Here is a 21836-nt window from a genome sequence, read left to right as displayed (position 1 = left end):
GATTCTAGCTTGCTACATTTCAATGCACAACCAAACTAAAGATAAGGAATCCTGCTTGCTACTTTTGATAAGGAATCCTGCTTGATACATTACATACAACAACCAAACTAATTATTTTAATACTTTATTTTGCTCAATAATTCATCAACTCAGTTTGTATAAATACTCACTACAAGCTCAAACTCTATACACCATTATAATTACTCAATATAGATTTATTTTACAATGGATGCAATAAGAAAAGTACTTGCTAAGGATCCCATTGAAACTTTCTCTGCTATCAAGTTATCAGTACAGGTTCAGTTTATATTAATTATTTGCAATTTAATTTTTTAACTGCAATCTCTTAAGTCAAAATATGTCCCTAACACTAACATCTATTTGTTTTTGTTATATTTCTTTAGATGTATGCTGAGGTCGATCCATCATTTACACAAAAATATTACAATCAACTCAAGGGTTCATGGTATGTTCTTAATCACGATGACAGGGGCCACCTTTTAACTTGCACCAAAAGTTCGGTTAATCCTCTCTTGACTAATGGATGGATTGAAGTTAAGCACTTCAATGAGTTTCCTGAAAATGTTGAAGTTGTCTTTGGTTATTATGGAAACAATATGTTTGTTGTGGAAATGTTCAAGGAGGTGACTGCCCATAGTGAACTCCCTAAGTGGCATAGTCGCAGCACAATACCTCATGAAACTGCCTACTGTGACACTACACTTGATGAACATGACTTTCTCAGCCCAATGAAGGTTTTAATAAATCTTACGTGTTTCTATTTATTAACATTAAATGTATCCTATTTATTCAAATTATCTATTTCAATGTGCAGACAATCAACGATGATTTTAGCCAGATTCTGAAACAATATCGATACCAAGGTCTCATATTTTGTGGCGATAGTGGAAACGAAGAAAACTTTGAAGTTTACTTTCTCAATGATCAAAAATTGACAACACAGTTTGGAACCAAATGGGATCATTTCTGCAAAGCAAACCGATTTAAAATTGGGCAAACTATCCGCTTCAAATTGGACCTTTCCGATACTGTCAAGTGCCATGTCTACCAAGTTGCTTCAACATCTACTTCTAATGCATCTGCATAAGATCTTCTTCAATGTGTTTCATCTACTACTATGTTTAATCTTCACTATGTAATATGTTTCATATCACTATATTTTAATTTGTATCTGGTTTGTTTAATTATGATGTACTAAGTTCATTAATTCTCTATGTTCTATTAAGATTTATCTACTTTTTAATCTTTCACTTCTATATTTTCATTTCATCAAAGCTTACCATTATTTAGTATATTTTTACCTTTTAATTCCTTCATATCAACCTCAAAATAAGATATGGTAGGGATTAAAGTATATTTTTTTTAAATATGATAAACTACAATTAAATTGAATATCATAAAACATTAATTATTTTTTTACAATTTATAACAACTTAAAATAAAACACTACTGTTATTCATACCATTTCTAATTTTAAACTTAGTTACTACAAATATTTTATAACCACTCAGCGGGACAAACATACAATCTTCATGTTGGAATTTCAAAATTCAACATTACAAAGGATCCAGCTAAAGATTGAGTCGACCCGATAAATTCAAACCATCCTTTTCCAATGAACTTACACCTTCCATTTCTGCAATCAAATTCAATTTCACATTCATATGTCTTTTGTGTTTCTTCATCTATAACAGTTAAGCTATTATTCTCATTGATATTGAGTTGCTCAGACACATGTTTTGGTAAATGCTGCAAAATATCTACAAAATAACCATGAAATTTGTGTTTTTCAATGCGATTGTAATCAATATAAATAACTATAACAATTTTTGTGGGATAAAAACTATACTTACCATAACCATTGATTTCTTTGACAACTTCGTAGTCCATATTAGAGGATTCATCTCTACTTGGTGTGAATCAATTTGTCAAAGTCAAGTGGCTTTAAATAAGAAAAAAAATTACTTTAAAATATATTTGTTATAATTACTTAATTAATTTTAATTTTTTTTCAACACTGTATATATCTATCACCATATTAGTTTATGAACATATATTGATTTGACAATTCAATTACTCATACAACCTCCGGTCATTTTTATAACCAAAAATGACAATTTTTTTTTCCTTATAATAGTGACCGGAGGGTGTATAATACTATAATATAGATTTCTAAACTTCTCTGCATAATAAGCTTTGGCTTTCCAACCATCATTTATGTACAGACTACTTTAATGAGTTGTGTTGCTTTAACACTATTAACTTGCATGCTTATATATTCGTTTGGAATATTATGTACAGACTTATATGGACAAAACAGATACATACAAAATTACTCATCAAATAATATATTACAATATTTTTTTACTATAAATATTACATTGTTTGACTCACATCTAAGAATAGGCTTCAACTATAAATACATCTACCCTAACAACTAATATAACTCTTCAATACTTAATGGAATCAACTTCATCATCAATTAGTCAAGTACCAGAAAATGAAAGATCTGTAAATTGTAGCATAGCTCCTTTTATGACATCCGAGCCTAATAGACCATTCTTCATAGCTGTCTGCACAGATGTAATACTACTCTTTCTCATTTCATTTTTCCATATTTTTATCATCACTTTAGTAACATTGTTTTATTTTTTGTATAACAGATCATTTGTGAATTAGATCCCCTTTTTGTTGCTGAACATTACGACGAACTACTAGACAATTGGACCTTGCAAGATGGTTATGGTAATAGTCATCAGGTTGAGTTTAACAAATGTATGCTTATGCCTATACTTACAAAAGGTTGGCACCAATTCAGAATTTTTTATCATATAGCTTCAAATCCACTTATGTCTTTCACATATTTGGGGAATAGTACATTCCAAATCAAAATCTTCAATGGTTCTACACCAACAAATGAATATCCACGATATCATAGACATACTACTTCCTGTCTTAAAGATCTTACATTTTATGTAGACATGCCAGACAAAGATCCAATTAGTTCGAAATTGGTAACTCTTCTATCCTTCATTATGCTTTTAAACCAATTTTTTTAAGCCTTTTTCAAACATAAATATGCATTGATTATTTTCTTCCATTTCAGATTCTACCCACAAACCTTGGAATTTTCCTTCAACTTATAAATCATGAGTACCTCAGATTGTGTGGCACCTCTAACACTATCACTGTTTGCAAACTGATATTCAAAAAGGATACTGTAAATCAAGGAACAACTGTCATAATTGGACGTGGATGGAAAGCCTTCTGCTTAACCAATCGAATTTATCCAGAAAGCATTCTAGAATTTAAATGTGACTCAATCATGGCTAAAAATATCGTTTCCGTTATGAAAGTATCTAGACATTATTAACTTATAATCTATCATCGATTAATATTATAATATTATTTTTACCTACTTATTGTAATTTACTTTTTGTAATATCATTACCGTATTATAAACATTAAGCCTTTCTGTTTAACCATTGTTCTTATAATATTGTGTTCTCAATAATCATCTAATGTTTTACCATGCTTTAATGTTATTCACTGCTGCCTTTTTTGGTTCACTACTCGGTTTTTTTGTTCAACCTTAACCGCAGCAACAATTATCATATGTAAATTAATTTGTTTCCCTGTCTCTTTATAACCTTTTGTTTTAAACAATGTACTGGCTTCCTTCCTTCATGGAAATTTTATAATGTGTACTGTTATTACTATTTATTATACCTTACTATTTCAATCTATATTAAAAATACTTACTTAAATTGTATACTATTACTTCCATATTTTGCCAGGTCAATTTAATTAAATAATATCATTGTACACTTTTGTTTTATCATACCATTTTTTAGTACTATGTCTTTCTCGCAGACACACAACTCATCGCACAACGACACATGATTTGCCGCGCGGCGCAGCCGCGCTACCCGTGCTCAGCACGGGTATCTCGACTAGTTAGTAAGTACGTGGCCGAAAACCCTCAAGTGACCACTATTTACGGGGACTAAACATATAAATAAGGCTTAAAATTAACATTTTTTTTGACAAAAAGATTCAAAACAAATAATAATATAAAAATTCAAAAAGTTTCAGGTTCGATTCAATAAAAATTTAAAAAAATTCAAAACTCATTTGGGTTGACCTGATGATATTGGTTTGGGATATAAAAATAGTACACGATGCAATCCTATTTTCCTTTGAAAATAGAGTATGTGTATGGTGAGAGTGTGAAACAACAATGGGAGGGAGTCGTTAATGGCTAAATATAAAATGATGAAAGAGTTGTTAATAGATTGAAGGTAATCACGTGATATTAAGGCGCAGACAGCCGTAGTACGAGTAGGTTGAGTAGTTGACCTGATAAAGCAAAGCAAATCAAATCAAGCAACAATTTTAATTTGTAACCAAGAAAATATATACAATTTTATTTAGGGAAATAATTATTTATTGAATTTAGACATAAATATAAAAAAAAATTATAATATTTACTAGATTATATTTAACAATTTTTAAACTAATTTCATTTGACACTATTTTTTAGTCCAAAAATTGGATGATCTGTTTCGTGAATAGTGAAAATAGAGCTACAAAAACTATAATTGAACATAAATGAAAAAGAAACTTAATAATTATAGTTTGTTCAATTCATGATGCTAATCGTTTTCCTCATAACATTGAATATGTGAAAGCCGTTCAAAGTTTTTGATCATATACGACCATATTTCATATTTTGCGTGATTATGAGAAAATACTTAGTTAAATCTGCACAAAGAAAGCTTTATTATAACATGGACACACCAAGTAATAAACCTTTTCGAGTCCGAATAGACAACGTGATGAACTCACGATAAGTGTAAAATTACCTATTTTCGCGTATACTTTCTCCGTTTTAAAATACATGTCCAATTTTTGCAATGTGCACTATTTATTTGACTTACTTTAACCATACTTTTTAACTAATGTATAAATACAAATATTAGCATGTAAGATGTTGTTTGATTTGTCTCGACAAATATTTTCAAAATATTAAATTTTTATAATTTTTTACTTTAAATAATTAAAGATATTAACGGTTAAAATTGTGCATTGACATATGCAAATTGGTTGACTTGAACATGTATTTTGAAACAGATGGAGTATAATTTAAGGCCCTTTTGTGAAGAAACCTAACAATAATCCTCTATTTTTTTTTGGGTACAACAATAATCCTCTAATTTAATGTACATTAATTAGATATCCAGACCATTAGTGATATTTCATGTATTATGATCTTTTTACTAGTTCATTTTTGTAGTAATGGAGGACCATGAATGAAAAACAAAGTACATAAAGTAAAAGAATATCATGTTAAACCAAGTTGTATGGGCTCCAGGGCGAGGAGCTCCTTCCAAGGACGTACCCGGGGAATACCGGGTTCGATTCCCAGGGGGAACAAGGCTTGTCTAGTGCACATGCCTCTACGCACGAGCCGGATTAGTCGCCCACCGTTGGTGGGTTGGAAACCGGTGTGAAAGCTAAAAAATATAAAAAAAATCATGTTCAAGCAATTCGCTACGCGAGCAGAGGGGCTACTCTCCCCGTTTCAAAATAAGTGTTGTTTAAGTTTGTTACACATATTAAAAAAATCCAATAATATTGTTTATAGGCATGACATTTTTACTAAAATAGTCTTGTCAACTATTGGTACATTTCTCATCATTATAAATTAAAGTATAATGTGATACTTTGGAAGTAGTGTGCTAGTAATAATTAAAGGGCACTATTGAAAAAATAATAATTAATGGTACATTAATAAGTGAGAATGACATTCATTTTAAAACATTTTTATTTTACTGAAATGACACTCATTTTAAAACTTTTTTTTTTTGTTACAACATAAGTGCTATTTGGTAAACATGTAAAACTTAAACAAATTCATGAATCCATAAAATCATTTAAAATTTTATAATAAGAGACTGAACATGACAATTTCAATTATATTATGTTTAATTGTAAAATAGTTTTAGATACTTAACAAATGTGGGTATGAGACGAAACAAAAACCGATTTTTTTTTTTTTGATAACAAGAAGGCCTAAGCCCAACAAAGAAAACAACTATCGTCTAACAAGACGCAGAGCAAAAGTACCAGTTAAATCAGCTGAAAATATCATACTAATCTAAGTAGGACAATGTTCATATAATATCAAAGTGAAACCTCCGTCACAAGCTATATTTGCAAGAGCATTGACATAGACATTAGCTTCTCTATAAGAATGACAAATCTAAACCTCCAAATTCATGTCCGACAACCATCTAATATGTTGCAATAAACTCCAACTTGTCATTCCCACTTTCGAGAAAGAGTGGGTAGAGAGTAGTGATCACTACCCAAGAATCAACATGAAACTCCACTCTATTATATCCACAATATTTGGCTAACTTCAAACCTTCAAACGAACCCCAAAGCTCACCTAGATACACATCACAACTCCCTAATCCATTTGAGAAACCGCAAATTCACTCCCCATTTTCACCCTATAACACTCCTCCATATTACAATATTTTGTCTAAAGTACAAAGCATCCAAAATATCAAAGTAGCATTTTGTCCATCAAACATTGTATACAACAAAAAATTGTTCAATACCTTAAAAGTTTGATATATGTTGTTATATCTTGTATTGTTCGATTTTATATTATTTTATCTTATGCTTATCTTTTAAGTTTTAAAATATCAAACGCAACCTATAAATTCTTATGACATAAATCCAAGTCGTTACAAATAAATCCCAATTGTTAGTTTGTAAAATTAATGTTGAATTTGGTGGATGAATACAAAATTGCTTTGTCAATCTAATACGAACCTTTTACATAAAAAAAAACCCTTTCTAGATCAACTAAATAGACTCATGATAAAAAACTAGAAAAATATTCTTTTGACATGTTAGGTATATTTAATTTGTTGAGACGCAAAATTGAATTTTTCCCTTTTCAATACTTAATAGTAGTACATACGAGTTTCATCGCTGATATTTTTAAAAGGAAAAAGAAAAAAACACAATTAACAAATGGTGATATCATTAAATTGAACATTTTTACTTAATTTTTTCTTGAAAGAATCTTTACTCGAATTTAAATCTGAAATATTAAAGTTATACATGAGTTTTACGTAATATTTATCACATCCCATCGTCTAACAACAAAAAAAATATAATTTTTCTTCTTAGTAAATAAAGGGTTAATTAAGTTTTTGGTCCCTATAAATATCTGCAGTTTTGTTTTTAGTCCCTATAAAAATAAATAACACTTTTTAGTCCCTACAAAATTTTCCGTTACTGTTTTTAGTCCCTGATAAATTAAAATTTGTTTAATTATGCTTAAAATTTTAAATATTTTAATGATTTTTTACATAGTTGTTTAAAACATTATAAAACGTTCCGCCGCAATAAGTTAGCTCAAAATTTTATTTTTAGGTCCAAATTTTCGTTGGTCGTAAAAAAAACTTGGTGTTTTAAAAAAATTATATTTAATTCATTACATGTTAAAAAATTCTAATTTTTTATAAAAGAGATTATTATAATGTTCTTAACATGTCTGTTAAAAATCATTTAAAAATGTAAAAATTTAAGTATAATTAAACAAATTTTAATTTAACAGGGACCAACACATACTTTTAGTCCTTGTAAAATTAAAATTTGCTTAATTGTGCTTAAACTTTTAAATTTTTAACATATTTTTTACATACTTATTTAGAACATTATACAAAGTTCCTCCGCAAAAAAGTAACTCAAAATTTTATTATTAAGTCCAAATTTTCATTAATATAATCTTGAAATTTTGGCTTTTAGAAAAATTCATATTTAATTCATTACATGTTAAAAAAACTAAAATATTTTATAAAAGAGTGTCTTACGATGTTATGAACATGTTTGTAAAAAATCTTTCAAAAATTTTGAAGTTTAAGCATAATTAAACAAATTTTAATTTAACAGGGACTAAAACACTAACGGAAAATTTTGTAGGGACTAAAAAGTGTGATTTGTTTTTATAGGGACTAAAAACAAAACTGCAGATATTTATAGGGACCAAAAACTTAATTAACCCGTAAATAAAAAAGGAAATATGTTACTCCCTCCATCCTACAATACTTGGCACAATTGACCTTATTATGCATGTCAATGCATAATTTTCATAAAAAAGTTGTATAATCATTACTTTATCAAAAATAACATATATTTTTAATACAAAAATTTTATTTGTATATTCCTTAAAACATTAACCATTGTCCTTTTCAGCAAGACAGAACTCTTCATGGTTTTACACTTTTACTTTTACCACACCCATGACCCACCTACCTTCACAAATTCACAAGATTTCAAAGAAACAGACAAAGATTAGGTGACCCTCATTGACAATCAGAGAGAGAAACTGTTGTGTTTGTAAGTCAGCTAGTTAGACTTTTGTTGTTACATCCTGTTTCCTTTCTTTGTCCACTATGATGTGATCAAATCCAAAACTCTTAAATACAAAATTCATCACATACACACATAAGTCAGCACCTCTTTCCTCATTTCAAATCTAACCAAATTTATTATCAAATTTATATTTATATTTTATAGATTCTTAGGAAAGATAAAGAACTTTCCTTTCTTGTCTTCATCTTTGATAAGACTTGTGCTCTTTATCTCTCCTACATTAACCTTCCTTTGATTTCAAATTTCTGCTATCTTTGTCTTTGAAAAAAGCTTACAAAAAAGTGGTTTGGTTTTGAAATATCTGAAACAGATCTATTTTCATGAGGGTTTGTTGAGGTTAGGTTCAAAGGGACACTGTTTATGTCCAATTGTCCACCACCCCTTTTCTTTATTCACCATAAATTTCAAACCTTTACTTGTTTCTAGCATCTCATGTAAGTAAAGATTTGATTTTTAAGCAAAAGGGTTATCTCTAGAAGTGATTTTATATCTTTCTTTCATGTTAAGCTAAAAGGGTCACTGTTGAGTTTATCTATATTGAGTATCATGGGTTTTTGTTTTTTGAGTCAAAGTTCTAAACTTTCATGTGGGGACTAATAAGGGATCTCACTACTTCTACTTGTTTGTGTTGTATTCATTGTTGTCTCACTTTTTTGTTTTTTTAATGGCCACTGTTGATTGCTTCATTCACAAGCTGTTGTCATATGGTCCATGTTCTACTTTCTTTTCTGTTTAGAGGGGTATCCTATCTCTTTCTTCAAGGTTAGTTTTTTAATCTTATTTTCCTTTCAGATTGACTTGTTGGAGTTTTCATAGATCTATTTGTTATTGGGATTGGTGATCTAAGTCATATCCTTGAAATTGGTGTTTTTTCTTCAAGTTGTGTTGTGATTAAAAAAGTTGCTTCATTTGTGGTTCTTGTCAGTATAGTAGGTTCTGTTGTGGTGTGTGTCTATGTGAGCTTTAGCCTTTCTTTTTGAGCTAAACTTTGTTGTTTTTGTTTCAGGAATGGTGTTACTCAGATGTTTCTGGTTGTCACTGTTTCAGTGTTGTGTCTTGTCTTGCTTACTTTGTTTGTGTCTGAGTCTTGACAATGGAACAAAATCATGTGATCCTAGTGATTTATCAGCTTTGAAGGAGTTTGCAGGCAACCTTACAAATGGTTCAATTATCAAATCATGGTCCAATGATAGTGTTTGTTGCAATTGGATTGGAATTGTGTGTGGTGATAACAATGGAGAAGCTGTTTCTAGAGTGACCAAGTTGAGCCTTTCTGAAATGAGTCTCAATGGAACAATTTCACCCTCTTTAGCAAAACTAGATCAACTCACTGTGCTAAATCTTTCATTCAATCATCTTCATGGTGGATTGCCTTTGGAATTGTCAAAGTTGAAGATGTTGAAGTTTCTTGATTTGAGCTATAACATGTTGTCAGGAGGTGTGAATGAATCACTTTCTGGTTTGAAGTCCATTGAAGTGTTGAATATTTCAAGCAATTCATTTTCTGATAAAGTTTTCCACCTTGGTGAATTTCCTCATCTACTTGCTCTCAATGTGAGTAACAATTCATTCTCTGGTGGATTCAGTTCTCAAATTTGCAATTCTTCAAAGAATCTTCACACACTTGATTTATCTTTAAATCATTTTAGTGGTGATCTTGAAGGTTTGAACAACTGCACTGTTTCTCTCCAAAGGTTACATTTAGATTCCAATTCATTTTCTGGCCCTTTTCCTGAGTCATTGTATTCAATGTTATCATTGGAGAGATTATCACTGTCTGCCAACAATTTTTCTGGCAAGTTAAGCAATGAGTTAAGTAAGCTTACTAGCCTAAAATCTCTTGTAGTTTCTGCAAACCATTTTTCAGGTGAAATCCCAAATGTGTTTGGTAACATTTTGCAATTAGAACAATTTGTAGCACATGCTAATTCATTTTCTGGACCATTACCTTCCACTTTGGCTTTATGCTCTAAGCTTAAAGTGCTTGATCTTAAAAACAATTCATTGTCAGGTTCAGTTGATCTTAATTTCACTGGTTTGTCAAATCTTTGTTCACTTGATCTTGCCAGTAATCATTTTACTGGACCACTTCCTAGTTCATTGTCCTATTGTCATGAATTGAAAGTTTTAAGCCTTGCTAGGAATGGTTTAAATGGTTCTATACCTGAAAGCTATGCCAAATTATCTTCCCTTTTGTTTGTATCTTTTTCGAACAATAGCTTAGATAATTTATCTGGTGCACTTACTGTTCTTCAGAAGTGCAAAAACCTCACAACGCTTATCCTCACTAAGAATTTCCATGGCGAAGAAATTCCACAAGATGTACCTGGAGGATTTGAGGGTCTTATGGTGTTAGCACTCGGGAACTGCGGTCTGAAGAGTCATATTCCTTCTTGGCTGTTAAAATGCAAGAAATTGGCTGTACTTGATTTGTCTTGGAACTCTTTGAATGGCAGTATCCCTTCGTGGATTGGTCAAATGGACAAATTGTTCTATTTGGATTTCTCAAACAATTCTCTCTCAGGTGAAATACCGAAAGGTTTGACAGAGTTGAAGGGACTTGTATGTTCAAATTGTGGAAGACCAAATTTTGGTTCTTATGCTTTCATTCCACTCTTTGTTAAGAGAAATACTAGTGCTAGTGGTTTGCAATATAATCAAGCTTCAAGTTTCCCTCCTTCAATTTTGTTGAGCAATAACATATTAAATGGAAGTATATGGCCTGAAATTGGTAACTTGAAGGCACTGCATGTGTTGGATTTCAGCAGGAACAACATCAGTGGTACAATTCCTAGCACTATTTCGGAGATGGAGAATTTGGAAACATTAGATTTATCTTATAATGATCTCTCTGGTACAATCCCTCCTTCATTTAACAACCTCACATTCTTGTCGAAGTTCAGTGTGGCGTATAATCGCTTGCAAGGACCGATTCCAAGTGGAGGGCAGTTTTTAAGCTTCCCTAATTCAAGCTTTGAGGGCAATTTGGGACTTTGCAGGGATTTTGATGTTGATAATACTCCTTGCAAAGTTGTTAACAATATGAGGCCAAATATGTCTTCTGGTTCATCCAGAAAATTTAGTAGAAGCAATGTTCTTGGCATAACAATCAGCATAGGGATAGCGCTTGCTTTGTTGCTTGCAGTTATTGTGCTAAGAATGTCAAAGAGGGAAGAAGATAAGCCAATTGATAACTTTGATGAGGAGGTGAGCGGAAGGCCACGCAGGTTATCATCTGAAGGGTTTGTTGCTTCGAAATTGGTGCTTTTTCAGAATTCAGATTGCAAGGATCTCACAGTTTCGGATTTGTTAAAAGCAACAAGCAATTTCAACCAGGCGAACATTGTCGGTTGTGGTGGCTTCGGTCTTGTTTACAAGGCGTATCTTCCGAACGGCATGAAAGCAGCTGTCAAGAGGCTTTCTGGCGACTGCGGTCAGATGGAACGTGAATTTCAAGCCGAAGTCGAAGCCCTCTCAAGAGCTCAACACAAGAACCTTGTTTCTCTTAAAGGCTATTGTCGGCATGGCAATGACCGGTTGCTAATTTACTCGTACATGGAGAACGGTAGCTTAGATTATTGGCTTCACGAGTGTGTGGATGGAAATTCAGCTCTGAAATGGGATGTACGACTCAAGATTGCTCAAGGCGCGGCTCGTGGATTAGCTTACCTGCATAAGGATTGCGAACCGTACATTGTGCACCGCGACATCAAATCTAGCAACATACTTTTGAATGATAAGTTTGAAGCTCATTTGGCTGATTTTGGTCTCTCAAGACTACTTTCACCGTACGATACTCATGTCACAACAGACTTGGTAGGAACTTTAGGGTATATTCCTCCAGAATATAGTCAGACACTGACAGCGACATTCCGCGGCGATGTCTATAGTTTCGGAGTTGTTCTTCTCGAGCTTCTTACCGGTAGAAGGCCTGTTGAAGTCATCAAGGGGAAAAACTGCAGGAATCTGGTGTCTTGGGTTTATCAGATGAAATACGAAAATAAGGAGCAGGAAATTTTTGATCAAGCCATTTGGGAAAAGGAAAGGGAGAAACAACTATTGGAAGTACTGTCCATTGCTTGTAAATGTCTTGATCAAGATCCAAGGCAAAGACCTTCTATTGAAATGGTTGTTTCATGGCTTGATAGTGTAAAAGTTGATGGCTTTCAACAATGATCTTAGTTCTTGCTTTGGTTGGTGTATCATTGACAAATAACATTGCAGTTGTAAAGCAAGTTTGTTATATGATGGTGGAATGGAATTTTCTTGTTATTTTTGTTTTGGATAGGCAAATGTTAGTATATTACTTATGTTAGTAGCTCCTTTAACCCTTTAGCTCAAACCAGTCGAGTTATCAAAATTCTCACGAATGTTCTTGTTATTGTTATAGCTACACTCTCTTATTTTGTTCTTTATATGAGTCCTTTACTACATTATACTGGTAGTTGTTGTAAGTTGTAACATGTATAAAACAATAATTTTTTGTAATGAAATCTTGCAAAAGCAATGTAAAATGTTATCTTTGCTGTTTATGACTTGAAGGCTCATTATATGTGTGATTTTAATGCCCTATTGTAGCATGACTCTTCTACTGTGCCATGCACTTGCTTTGATGTGCATGTGATGCATGGTATGACAAATGATTTCTAATTCTTACAGATTTGTATTTGTCTTTATTCTTCAGGCTGATTTCTTTGTCTTGTCTAAGACTTTTATTAATCACTCAGTTTTGGATTTTTTTTTGTCTCCATTCTTGATTGTTTGTAAGATCCACTATATGTGGCTGAAATTTGTGGATTGTGCTTGCATCTAAAAAGCATGCATGGAGCATTTCTTTTGTTTTCTATTTATCTAAAATAAATCTTTTTCCTTAATGACACATGACAGAATTTCACACTTCTATTTTCTGTTAGAGGAATATGTAACACCATATACTATTCTATTGGTTGAAATTAAAATGAATTTTATTAAATCATATAAGTTTCATGTAAATTTAGTGGGCCATTATAAATTTCAATCTCGGGTTTGTTTAAGAACACTTAATATATGAATTAAAACTTGGTAAAATTTTCGTGTATTTTACCAAGTTTTGATTCATAAATTTGGAAATTATTAAAAGGAAAACGTGTTACTTTTTATGCCTCTTGTGGATTAAGGATGTTATGTAGTATTTATGTCATCCTTCTTTCTTCTCTATGGCTGCCTTGTTTGACTTCCAAAACTCTGCTGCATGATAATGTTGACATTAAAATCTTTCTTCCTATGAGAAGTGGATTCCTACCCTCTTTGATTTCAAACAAAGACTATCTAGAAAAAACAATATATTCAGAGACTAAGTTAGGGAATAAGCCTATGCTATTTTTTTTTCTATGGAAAGTGAGGGTTGAAAACCATTTGGTAGATTTCAATATAGTCAAGTCAAAGAATTTGTTAGAGGGAGGAAAATGATACATTAACTAGTTCTCTTATAAAAATTTGTATTGTAACGTATCATATACTTCACTCATAAAAGGTTTAGGATTTGAGTTGTTTGAAATTAGTGTCAATCACATTAGTGACCATATGATGAAGGTTGTACGATCTAGATTTTAAAATTGAATTCAAGATTTTAGAAAGACTAAAATTTATATTAAAATACGCACTATTTAATCTTGATCGAACGACAATAAGACATTATGTGCCATCGTTCACGAAATTGTGACCGGACGAAATCCGATTTCAAACAATCATAGTGGTTTAAGGGAGATAATTGACCTGAAAATTCTTAAAACGCGGGGCATCGTTGTCCAATATAAGATGAGTGGAATAAGCACTTAGGAATTGGTAATTGCCATGATCTGGCTGCGGAACACAAACACCTAAAGTGGCTTTCATATGAGAATGAATTAATGGAAGGAATTTTTTTAGTTGAAATGTAGCCTTCTTGAAATTCAATGAGAAAATTATATATCTTTATATATATACACCCACTAACAAAATAACAAACAACTAACATTCATCATTTAAAAAAATATATTTATTCATTTTTCTTTATAAAAGATGTTTGACTTACTTTCATTTACACACTTACTCTTATGTAACCTTAAAAATAACTTTTCCCTATTGACCAAAAAAACAGAAAAAAATATATTTTCCCTCTAACATGTAATAATAGAGGTGCATCTTTTTATTTTATTTTATATATATATATATATATATATATATATATATATATATATATATATATATATATATATATATATATATATAGAAAAATTGAACAAGAGTGTGTAGCCAGTGGCGGATCTTGAGTAAATTTGTTGCGGGTACCAAAATTGTATGTAATATAAATTATATAGTTTCATGAAAAAACAATGAGTAACCAATGTGGTTGTTCACATTTGATTGGAGTCTGGGTGAGCTGGTTCGATTCCACACAGGGAATGTTTTTTTAAAAAAAAAATATAAAAATTATAGTAGAAATATAAAAACTAAACAGAGGAAGGACTCAAACCTGCGCAATTTCATTGAAAGTCTGGCACCCCTTCCATTGCAACCAAGGGAAATTTATGATATATTCATGCCTAATATTATATATATAGCAATCTTGGTGGATGCCATGGCACCTGGGGGTCTCCAAAGAGATCCGCCCCTGTGTGTAGTATTCTCGTCAAATAAGTATGTTTAAAGTTTATCATACTACAGTATAATGATATTTGTGCATCTTTTTACACACACTTATATACATATTATTTGCTTTCACTGCATCTCTCTTCTCACCTTATAACTAACATATCATATCATATTTTCTTTTTTTTGACAAAATCATATATTTTTGACAAAATCATATCATATCATATTTTCTATTCTTTTATCTTTCAAAGAGTAAAATAGATATCGAGTGATCATGAAATATTTTCCTATATCATATTGTTCATAAAATACAGTTCTCTTATTTATGTTATCTTGTGCAACACATTCTGTCATCAAATTATGAGCTTAATAATAAGAGTTTGACTCTATAAATTTAATGGACGGAGTTCATATGAAAATAATTGTAAAATGATTGTCATCAATATCAACAATAATTTTTCCTTCCTGAATTTTCTTTATAAAATAAATCCATTATACTTGTTTTTTTTTTTTTAGCATTAATGCAAAAGCACTAGTCCCATATACTAATATAAAAAATAAAAAGGCGGGAGAATGTGTGGACACTAGTTAAAGATATCTTAGCTGATATAAGTGCAATTTTTCAATCCTAAATCCCATGAAACAACAAGTTGCAATATTCTCTCAAAAAAAAAAAAAAACAAGTTGCAATATAACACATTTAAATATACATATGATTAAGACTTTTGTTTTGTGGCAGTTGAGGTTTTTCTTCATGTTTCTATGACAACTTGACGTGAACTCACCTAATGCACTAGTAAGTACAAATTGTGTGGTAATAAACATATCCATCCAACTAATATCTTTTTTCACGTATAGTGTATTTTACTAACATGTACTTTAGACAGAAACAAATAATAAATGATATTGGTGATGAAGTCATTATAACGCGTTTGAAATTATTATTTTTCAGCTGCATTGAATAATGATGCTACGGAATCAGGAAATTTCTTCCTTTGGCTTGATGTCACGTTGAAAATAAAAGGGTATGGAAGAAAATAATGGAAAGGGAACATAATGATACAAGATGGAGGGAAAATGGTGTATGGAAAAGGGAATTGGATCTACTGCAGTAAAAAAAAATTAGGGTTATCCTAAATTTTGAATTTAGTCTCTAAGAAATAAAATGAGAAGTTTTCATCCTCACAATTTTTTTGGTTTTAGTTTTAGTCTCTAATAGATATAATTTTGACATCTTTTTGACATTTTTTAAACATAAAATGAATATATAAAGGTTGAACATAATAAATGGACATAACATAGATGCATCTTGATCATAAAAAAGTTATAATCTTGACATTCATTCCCTAAAAAAAATATTGACATTCATATGAACATAAATTGACCATTAAAGACCGAAAACAAAAAAAAAATTGTGAGGACGAAAACATTTAATTTTATTTTGTAGGGACTAAAATCAAAATTCATTATATTTATAAAAACAAAAAACTTATTTAACCCAAAAAATTATACAATGAAACGCAAATGCAAAATGGTTGTTAATATGGAATCCAACTGTCCAAATTACACGATAACAAAACAAGATCAAGATGATCTTGATTATTGTTTTGATATCAAGGAGTGGAAGTCATAAACTATGTCGCATGAGTTCATCAAAGTCTTCACATATACATATATATTATCTACCAATAAAGTCCTTACATTTACAACGATATTTGAACAAATATATTTATGATTTACGAAATATGAACCAATTCTTTGTCAAATGGATTTCGAATTTAATTTTAATGTGATGTTAGTATAAAATAAAATGAAATATATTAGATTTCAACGAATCAAGAGCAAGCACAAAAATCTTAAGCATGGTTTAGAATTTGAGTTAAATATTTGTAATAACGTGACAATTTATGATTGATTTGCAATGTAAAGTATATTTACATTAACAACGTATTGATAAAATCCTTTTTTTTCTTTTTAAAACTAACGAAAGTTTAAAATAGTCCAATTTTTATAAAATATTTGATCATATTAGTCCTCTGACTTAGTCAACCAGACTATGAAATTGTTCTAGAGAGACAACAATGATAGAAGATTTTGAATTTTATGAAATATTTTAAAATTTTGTTAAGGTCTAAATTGTTTAATCTACAAGATTTCAAGAACTAAACACGTGATTCATTCATTAAAAAAAATACAAATTAGGTTTAAAGTTACGGAGCAAAAATAATTAGCTTATATACCAGATTGCAGTTTCCACGAGTATTTACTGTCAACCTCCCCCTCTAGTTCAAGAGACAATGTTAATTAACCACCAAGGGAACACATAGGGGGGCTAGTTTTCTTCTATAGATGAATTCCTCCATCCATATTCTCCTCTTAAAAATAGTCATGGGTTGTGCAAGAAATTTAGACACAAAGATAAATGTTGAACTTAGAAAGATATTGTTAAGTACAACAAATGAACAAATACAATGATATTGTTAAGAATGATCTATATACTTTGAGCAAGCAACATGTGATAATAAAATTAAGGGTTATGCTAAGGGCACTCGTTAAGGAAACCACAAGTAGTAGGTTTGTATGAGATTCAACAATATTTTGACTTTTAAAAAGTTAAATTCATCACTTTTTACCATTTTTCAATAGAATATTTCTATTTTTATCCCTTTAACTAATATCCTTAGGGTATTCTTTAACATTTCCCTAAAATTAAAGGTGATACAATTGATGAAATTAAAGACTTTCAAGTCTTTCATTAATTTATACATAAAGCTCCAAGTAACAACACTATTTATGAAGTAGTTTTTATTTCTTTTGTATATGCAGGTTTGAATCTGAAACAACAGTTAACTATCGTAGACCAGCGAACGGTGGTTAATTGTCAGTGGGAGTAATATGGTTATTTTGGGGTGTCTAAGAGCAAATAATGAAGTCTAAAGAGCAATTTTCTTAACCCATGACTTTTTTGGTGATTGAACTTTGTTGTTTTCTGTTTGGTACTAGTCCAAAACAGGCACATACCTTTTTTGTGGGAGATTGGTTTTCTTTTCCCACCCTCCAAGTCTCTCACGAGCAACTTGATCCCGTTTGGATTATATAATCTGAAGTTGATTTTAAGGTTTTCGAAATATGTAATACAAAACATATCGTTTTCCCTTTGATCAAATCCACTGCCAATTATCCCTTTTTTATTTTAAAAAATAACTACTTTAGTTTCTATAATGTCAGAGCAAGATATAAGATAGATAGCAAAGTCAAGGACCTTACATCTAAAGATGCGAAAGAGGTCAAATTAAAAGATGTATGTAAGAGAGTCATGGATACATGGGAATCAATAATGGAGTTTAAGACAGAGAAAATGTATGTTGATTCTTGTCATTTGTTCAAAATTGTATGCATAAACTTCTCAATTTTTCTGTAATATGTGGAAACTACTATTTTGGGGCTGTTGAAGGAGAAAATTGTAAAGTATTAATTAGATTATATCATGCATATTGAAAATACAATGACAAACAGAGTTGACTCTGCTCACAGTCGGTTAAAGAAGTTTCTGGATAATAATATGGATGACATATGTAAAAATTGAGTTTCAATTAACAACATGACAAAATGGTGTCATACTCATATTCAAGCTTCGTTTCAGAAGGGCATGATTTTATTGGAACACATATTCAAAGGAAATGTCTTATGGTCAAAGTTGGTTAGAAACATATCAAGAAACACATTGCATTTTATTGTGGATGAGGCAGATCGAGTAGTGAGTTGTGGTATTGATAAATACAAACATGGTTGCTTAATAGGGTAACATACATATTATCGCGTGCGTGTACACATGCAATGAAGATTAAGCTCAATAACCCATTTGTTTGGATGATATTTGCGCTCAATGGAAGATGTTGCGATTCAGGAATGACAATGTTGTTAAGGAAGGTCAACCTGTTATATCTCTTCTTCTAGAATAGGATTTGCTTCAGGCATTTTCAATAATATAATATGAGTGAAAAAACACATTCAAATTATATAATATATATATATATTATGTACCCACTCCCTTCGTTTTATCTTAGTGTCTTTCTCATGTGTAGTTTTGAGGGGATTTTGGATTTTAAATGACGAACTACGTTAAACATGTTTCAGATTATAAAATACAAAATGTCCTAATAACATAACAAAATGCATATTCATGTTGTTTCCATTATACTGACACATCATGATACAATATGCATGCCCGATTTAACGCTACTGATTACAATATGAAGGTACATATGAAAGAGTAGTGTCACTACAAGAAATATGCCCATTTGCCAGGGATTTTGACAGGGGCATAAAACCCCTGGCAAATTTGCCAGGGAAAATGCCAAGAAAACCCCTCACAAATGGACTTTAAGAGATGCGGGGACCACTTACAATAAGACAGGGGCTTGCCCCTCGCAAATATGCACAAGCCCTGTGTTTATTTTGAGCGGCAATTTGAAATTCAAAGAACCTGTCAATACAGGCTTTTTTCTACCATATGCGACGGATTTTCACAGGGACAGCCCCTCGGATCAGCTAGATTTCTGCCAAAATCAGAGATTCCTGCATTTGAGTTGACAAAGGTCTGCAAAAAGCTAGCAGCACAGCTGTAATCTAGCTATAGCTAGGCTTTTTCCCCTTTATATTTCAATTCATTTCGTAACGTGATCTTCTTGTGGTGTTTGAGACTTAGAAATTTCTTTTTCTCTCAATTTCTTTTACACACATATGAACCATTAAACTCATAAATTCATAATACTTGCAAACAAATTCAACTGTTTTAGTCTCTTTCTGTTGCAAAAACACCAACAATTACACAAACCTTTTGGAAAAACATAAGACATCCCTTATTCTAACTTACAAAACAACAATCGCAGAATTGAAGTTAGCATAGCAAGTTCCTAAGATCATTGCTCCTTGTACTTGTTCTTAATATTTTCAATCCTTGAATTACCCTTTGTAGCTTCTTCAGCCGCATCAATTGCTTTGTCTTTGAATCCTCTCTCTCTATGGTTAATTATTCGCACTTCTTATATGTATATGTTGTTGTTGTTGTTGTTTTTTTTTTTTTTTTTTTATATAAAATGGAATATATGCTTTGTAGGTAGATTTGTTGATTATATGTATAGTTATAGTTATAATTATACTTTTCTTTTTTGAAAAAAAAAGTTATAATTATACTAGAATGCCAAAAAATGGAATATATAGCATTTTTTATAATTATTATAAAACTGTTTATTTAGATTGATTAAAAAAAACTGTTTATTTAAGTAGAAAATAGTTTATTTACTAACTAAAACAGTATTTTTAGGTAGAAAACTGTTTATATACGAATTAAAGCAGTTTTTTAACTATTTTTTTTAATTTATGGAAATTCGTTTTTTATATTTCTGTAGTAAAAAATCTGATATTTTTTTTACTGTTTGTCAAACTTAATCTGTTTTAAAAAAATTATTATTTTTTAAAATAAAAAAATGGGTTTTAAATAAAAAAACACTTCATAAAAAAATATACTAAAAAGGTTTATCGTTGGAAAACAATTTTTTTTTTGAAATAGTGTATTCAAATTAAGTTTTTTTTTTTAAATTAAAACTATGTTAAAAAAAATAAAGCTATTTTATGAAACAAATAATTGTATTTAAAAAACACTTTTAAAAAATATGCGATTATTTTATTGTTTTAAATACCTTTTATTGATTAAAATTATTTTAAAAACATTTGTATATTAAAAAATTGGTTTTAAAAAATAAAACATTTAAAAAAAAATAATTTGCCATTTCCCAGGGGTTAAACCCCTCGCAAAGGCCTTGACATAAGATAACCTGCTGATTTGACATTCCGTCAGTCAGCAGTCAAGTCAGAGCAGACAGTATAGTTCAGAGCAGACTGCATAGTTGCAGAAAAAAGTGACGAAATTTGCCAGGGCTTATGACAGGGTTTAAGCGACGCAATTTGACAGGGGTTTAGCCCCTCGTTTTTTTCCCAGGGGTGTAACCCCTCACAAAATGTTAGCGACGAGCTGTTTTGCCAGGGTTTCCGCCCCTGGCAAATTCCCTCACAAACGTCCCTTTTCCCAGGGATTCTGTCCTTTTCTCAGGGATTTTGCCCCTGGCAAAATGTAATGTTTCTTGTAGTGTGTCGAAAATTTGTTTTACCAAAAACAAATTGTCGCCAAAGGTAGTTTATATACAACACCCACACTCCTTAAACCAACGAGGTACATTTTATAAAGGACAAAACCGTGAAAGGCTTACACTCTAAGCGGACAAGACATCGAAATACGGTGTGATGTACTTGAGGGTGGAATGGAACGGAACATTGACAACTTCACAAGGGATCGAGTTTGGAAACTCTCCCTTAACCTCGACTGGGGGCAATTGTTGATGTACACCTTAAAAGTCTTCATCACTCGAAAGTCGAAACTAAGGGTAGTTTATATACAACACTCACACTTTTTAAACCAACGAGATATATTTTAGAAAGGACAAAACCGTAAAAGACTTACATCAAAACAGACAATAGTTCGAAACGCTGTGTGACGTAGTGGAATGGAACAATAATTAAATTTGAGTGTATAAAAAAATAATCAATTTGTCGAAGTGAATTAACACTTAATAACAATTTCCATGTCTCATTCAAAAAAAAAAAAACAATTTCCATATCTTCAACTCGAGCAAGTCTTCCATAGTCACAAGACTATGGATACAAGTTTAAATACACTCACATAAAAA

At 31.0% G+C, this 21836-nt stretch overlaps 3 protein-coding genes across 3 annotated transcripts; all 3 read left to right on the top strand.

Moving 5' to 3' along the window:
- Positions 1 to 148: 148 nt before the first annotated feature.
- Positions 149 to 1230, top strand: LOC146949691 (uncharacterized). The gene is made up of 3 exons (XM_085745634.1): positions 149 to 297; positions 405 to 755; positions 836 to 1230. The coding sequence occupies exons 1-3, from the start codon at positions 226 to 228 to the stop codon at positions 1106 to 1108; spliced, it is 696 nt and encodes a 231-aa protein (XP_085601760.1). The 5' UTR covers positions 149 to 225; the 3' UTR covers positions 1109 to 1230.
- A 1081-nt stretch (positions 1231 to 2311) lies between these two features.
- Positions 2312 to 3518, top strand: LOC146949690 (uncharacterized). The gene is made up of 3 exons (XM_085741526.1): positions 2312 to 2604; positions 2685 to 3035; positions 3128 to 3518. Exons 1-3 carry the CDS (start codon positions 2482 to 2484, stop codon positions 3392 to 3394), a joined length of 741 nt encoding a protein of 246 aa, XP_085597652.1. The 5' UTR covers positions 2312 to 2481; the 3' UTR covers positions 3395 to 3518.
- Positions 3519 to 8728: 5210 nt separating this feature from the next.
- On the top strand, positions 8729 to 13010 carry PSKR2 (phytosylfokine-alpha receptor 2). Its single transcript, XM_085745632.1, has 2 exons — positions 8729 to 9240; positions 9485 to 13010. The coding sequence occupies exons 1-2, from the start codon at positions 9183 to 9185 to the stop codon at positions 12652 to 12654; spliced, it is 3228 nt and encodes a 1075-aa protein (XP_085601758.1). The 5' UTR covers positions 8729 to 9182; the 3' UTR covers positions 12655 to 13010.
- Positions 13011 to 21836: the final 8826 nt, after the last annotated feature.

This window comes from Medicago sativa, chromosome 2, assembly GCF_051527215.1.
Source record: "Medicago sativa cultivar Bolivia chromosome 2, Bolivia_mono, whole genome shotgun sequence".
NCBI lineage: Eukaryota > Viridiplantae > Streptophyta > Magnoliopsida > Fabales > Fabaceae > Medicago > Medicago sativa.
The sequence above is the reverse complement of the archived record's forward strand: the minus strand, read 5'-3'. Positions and strand labels throughout refer to the sequence as shown.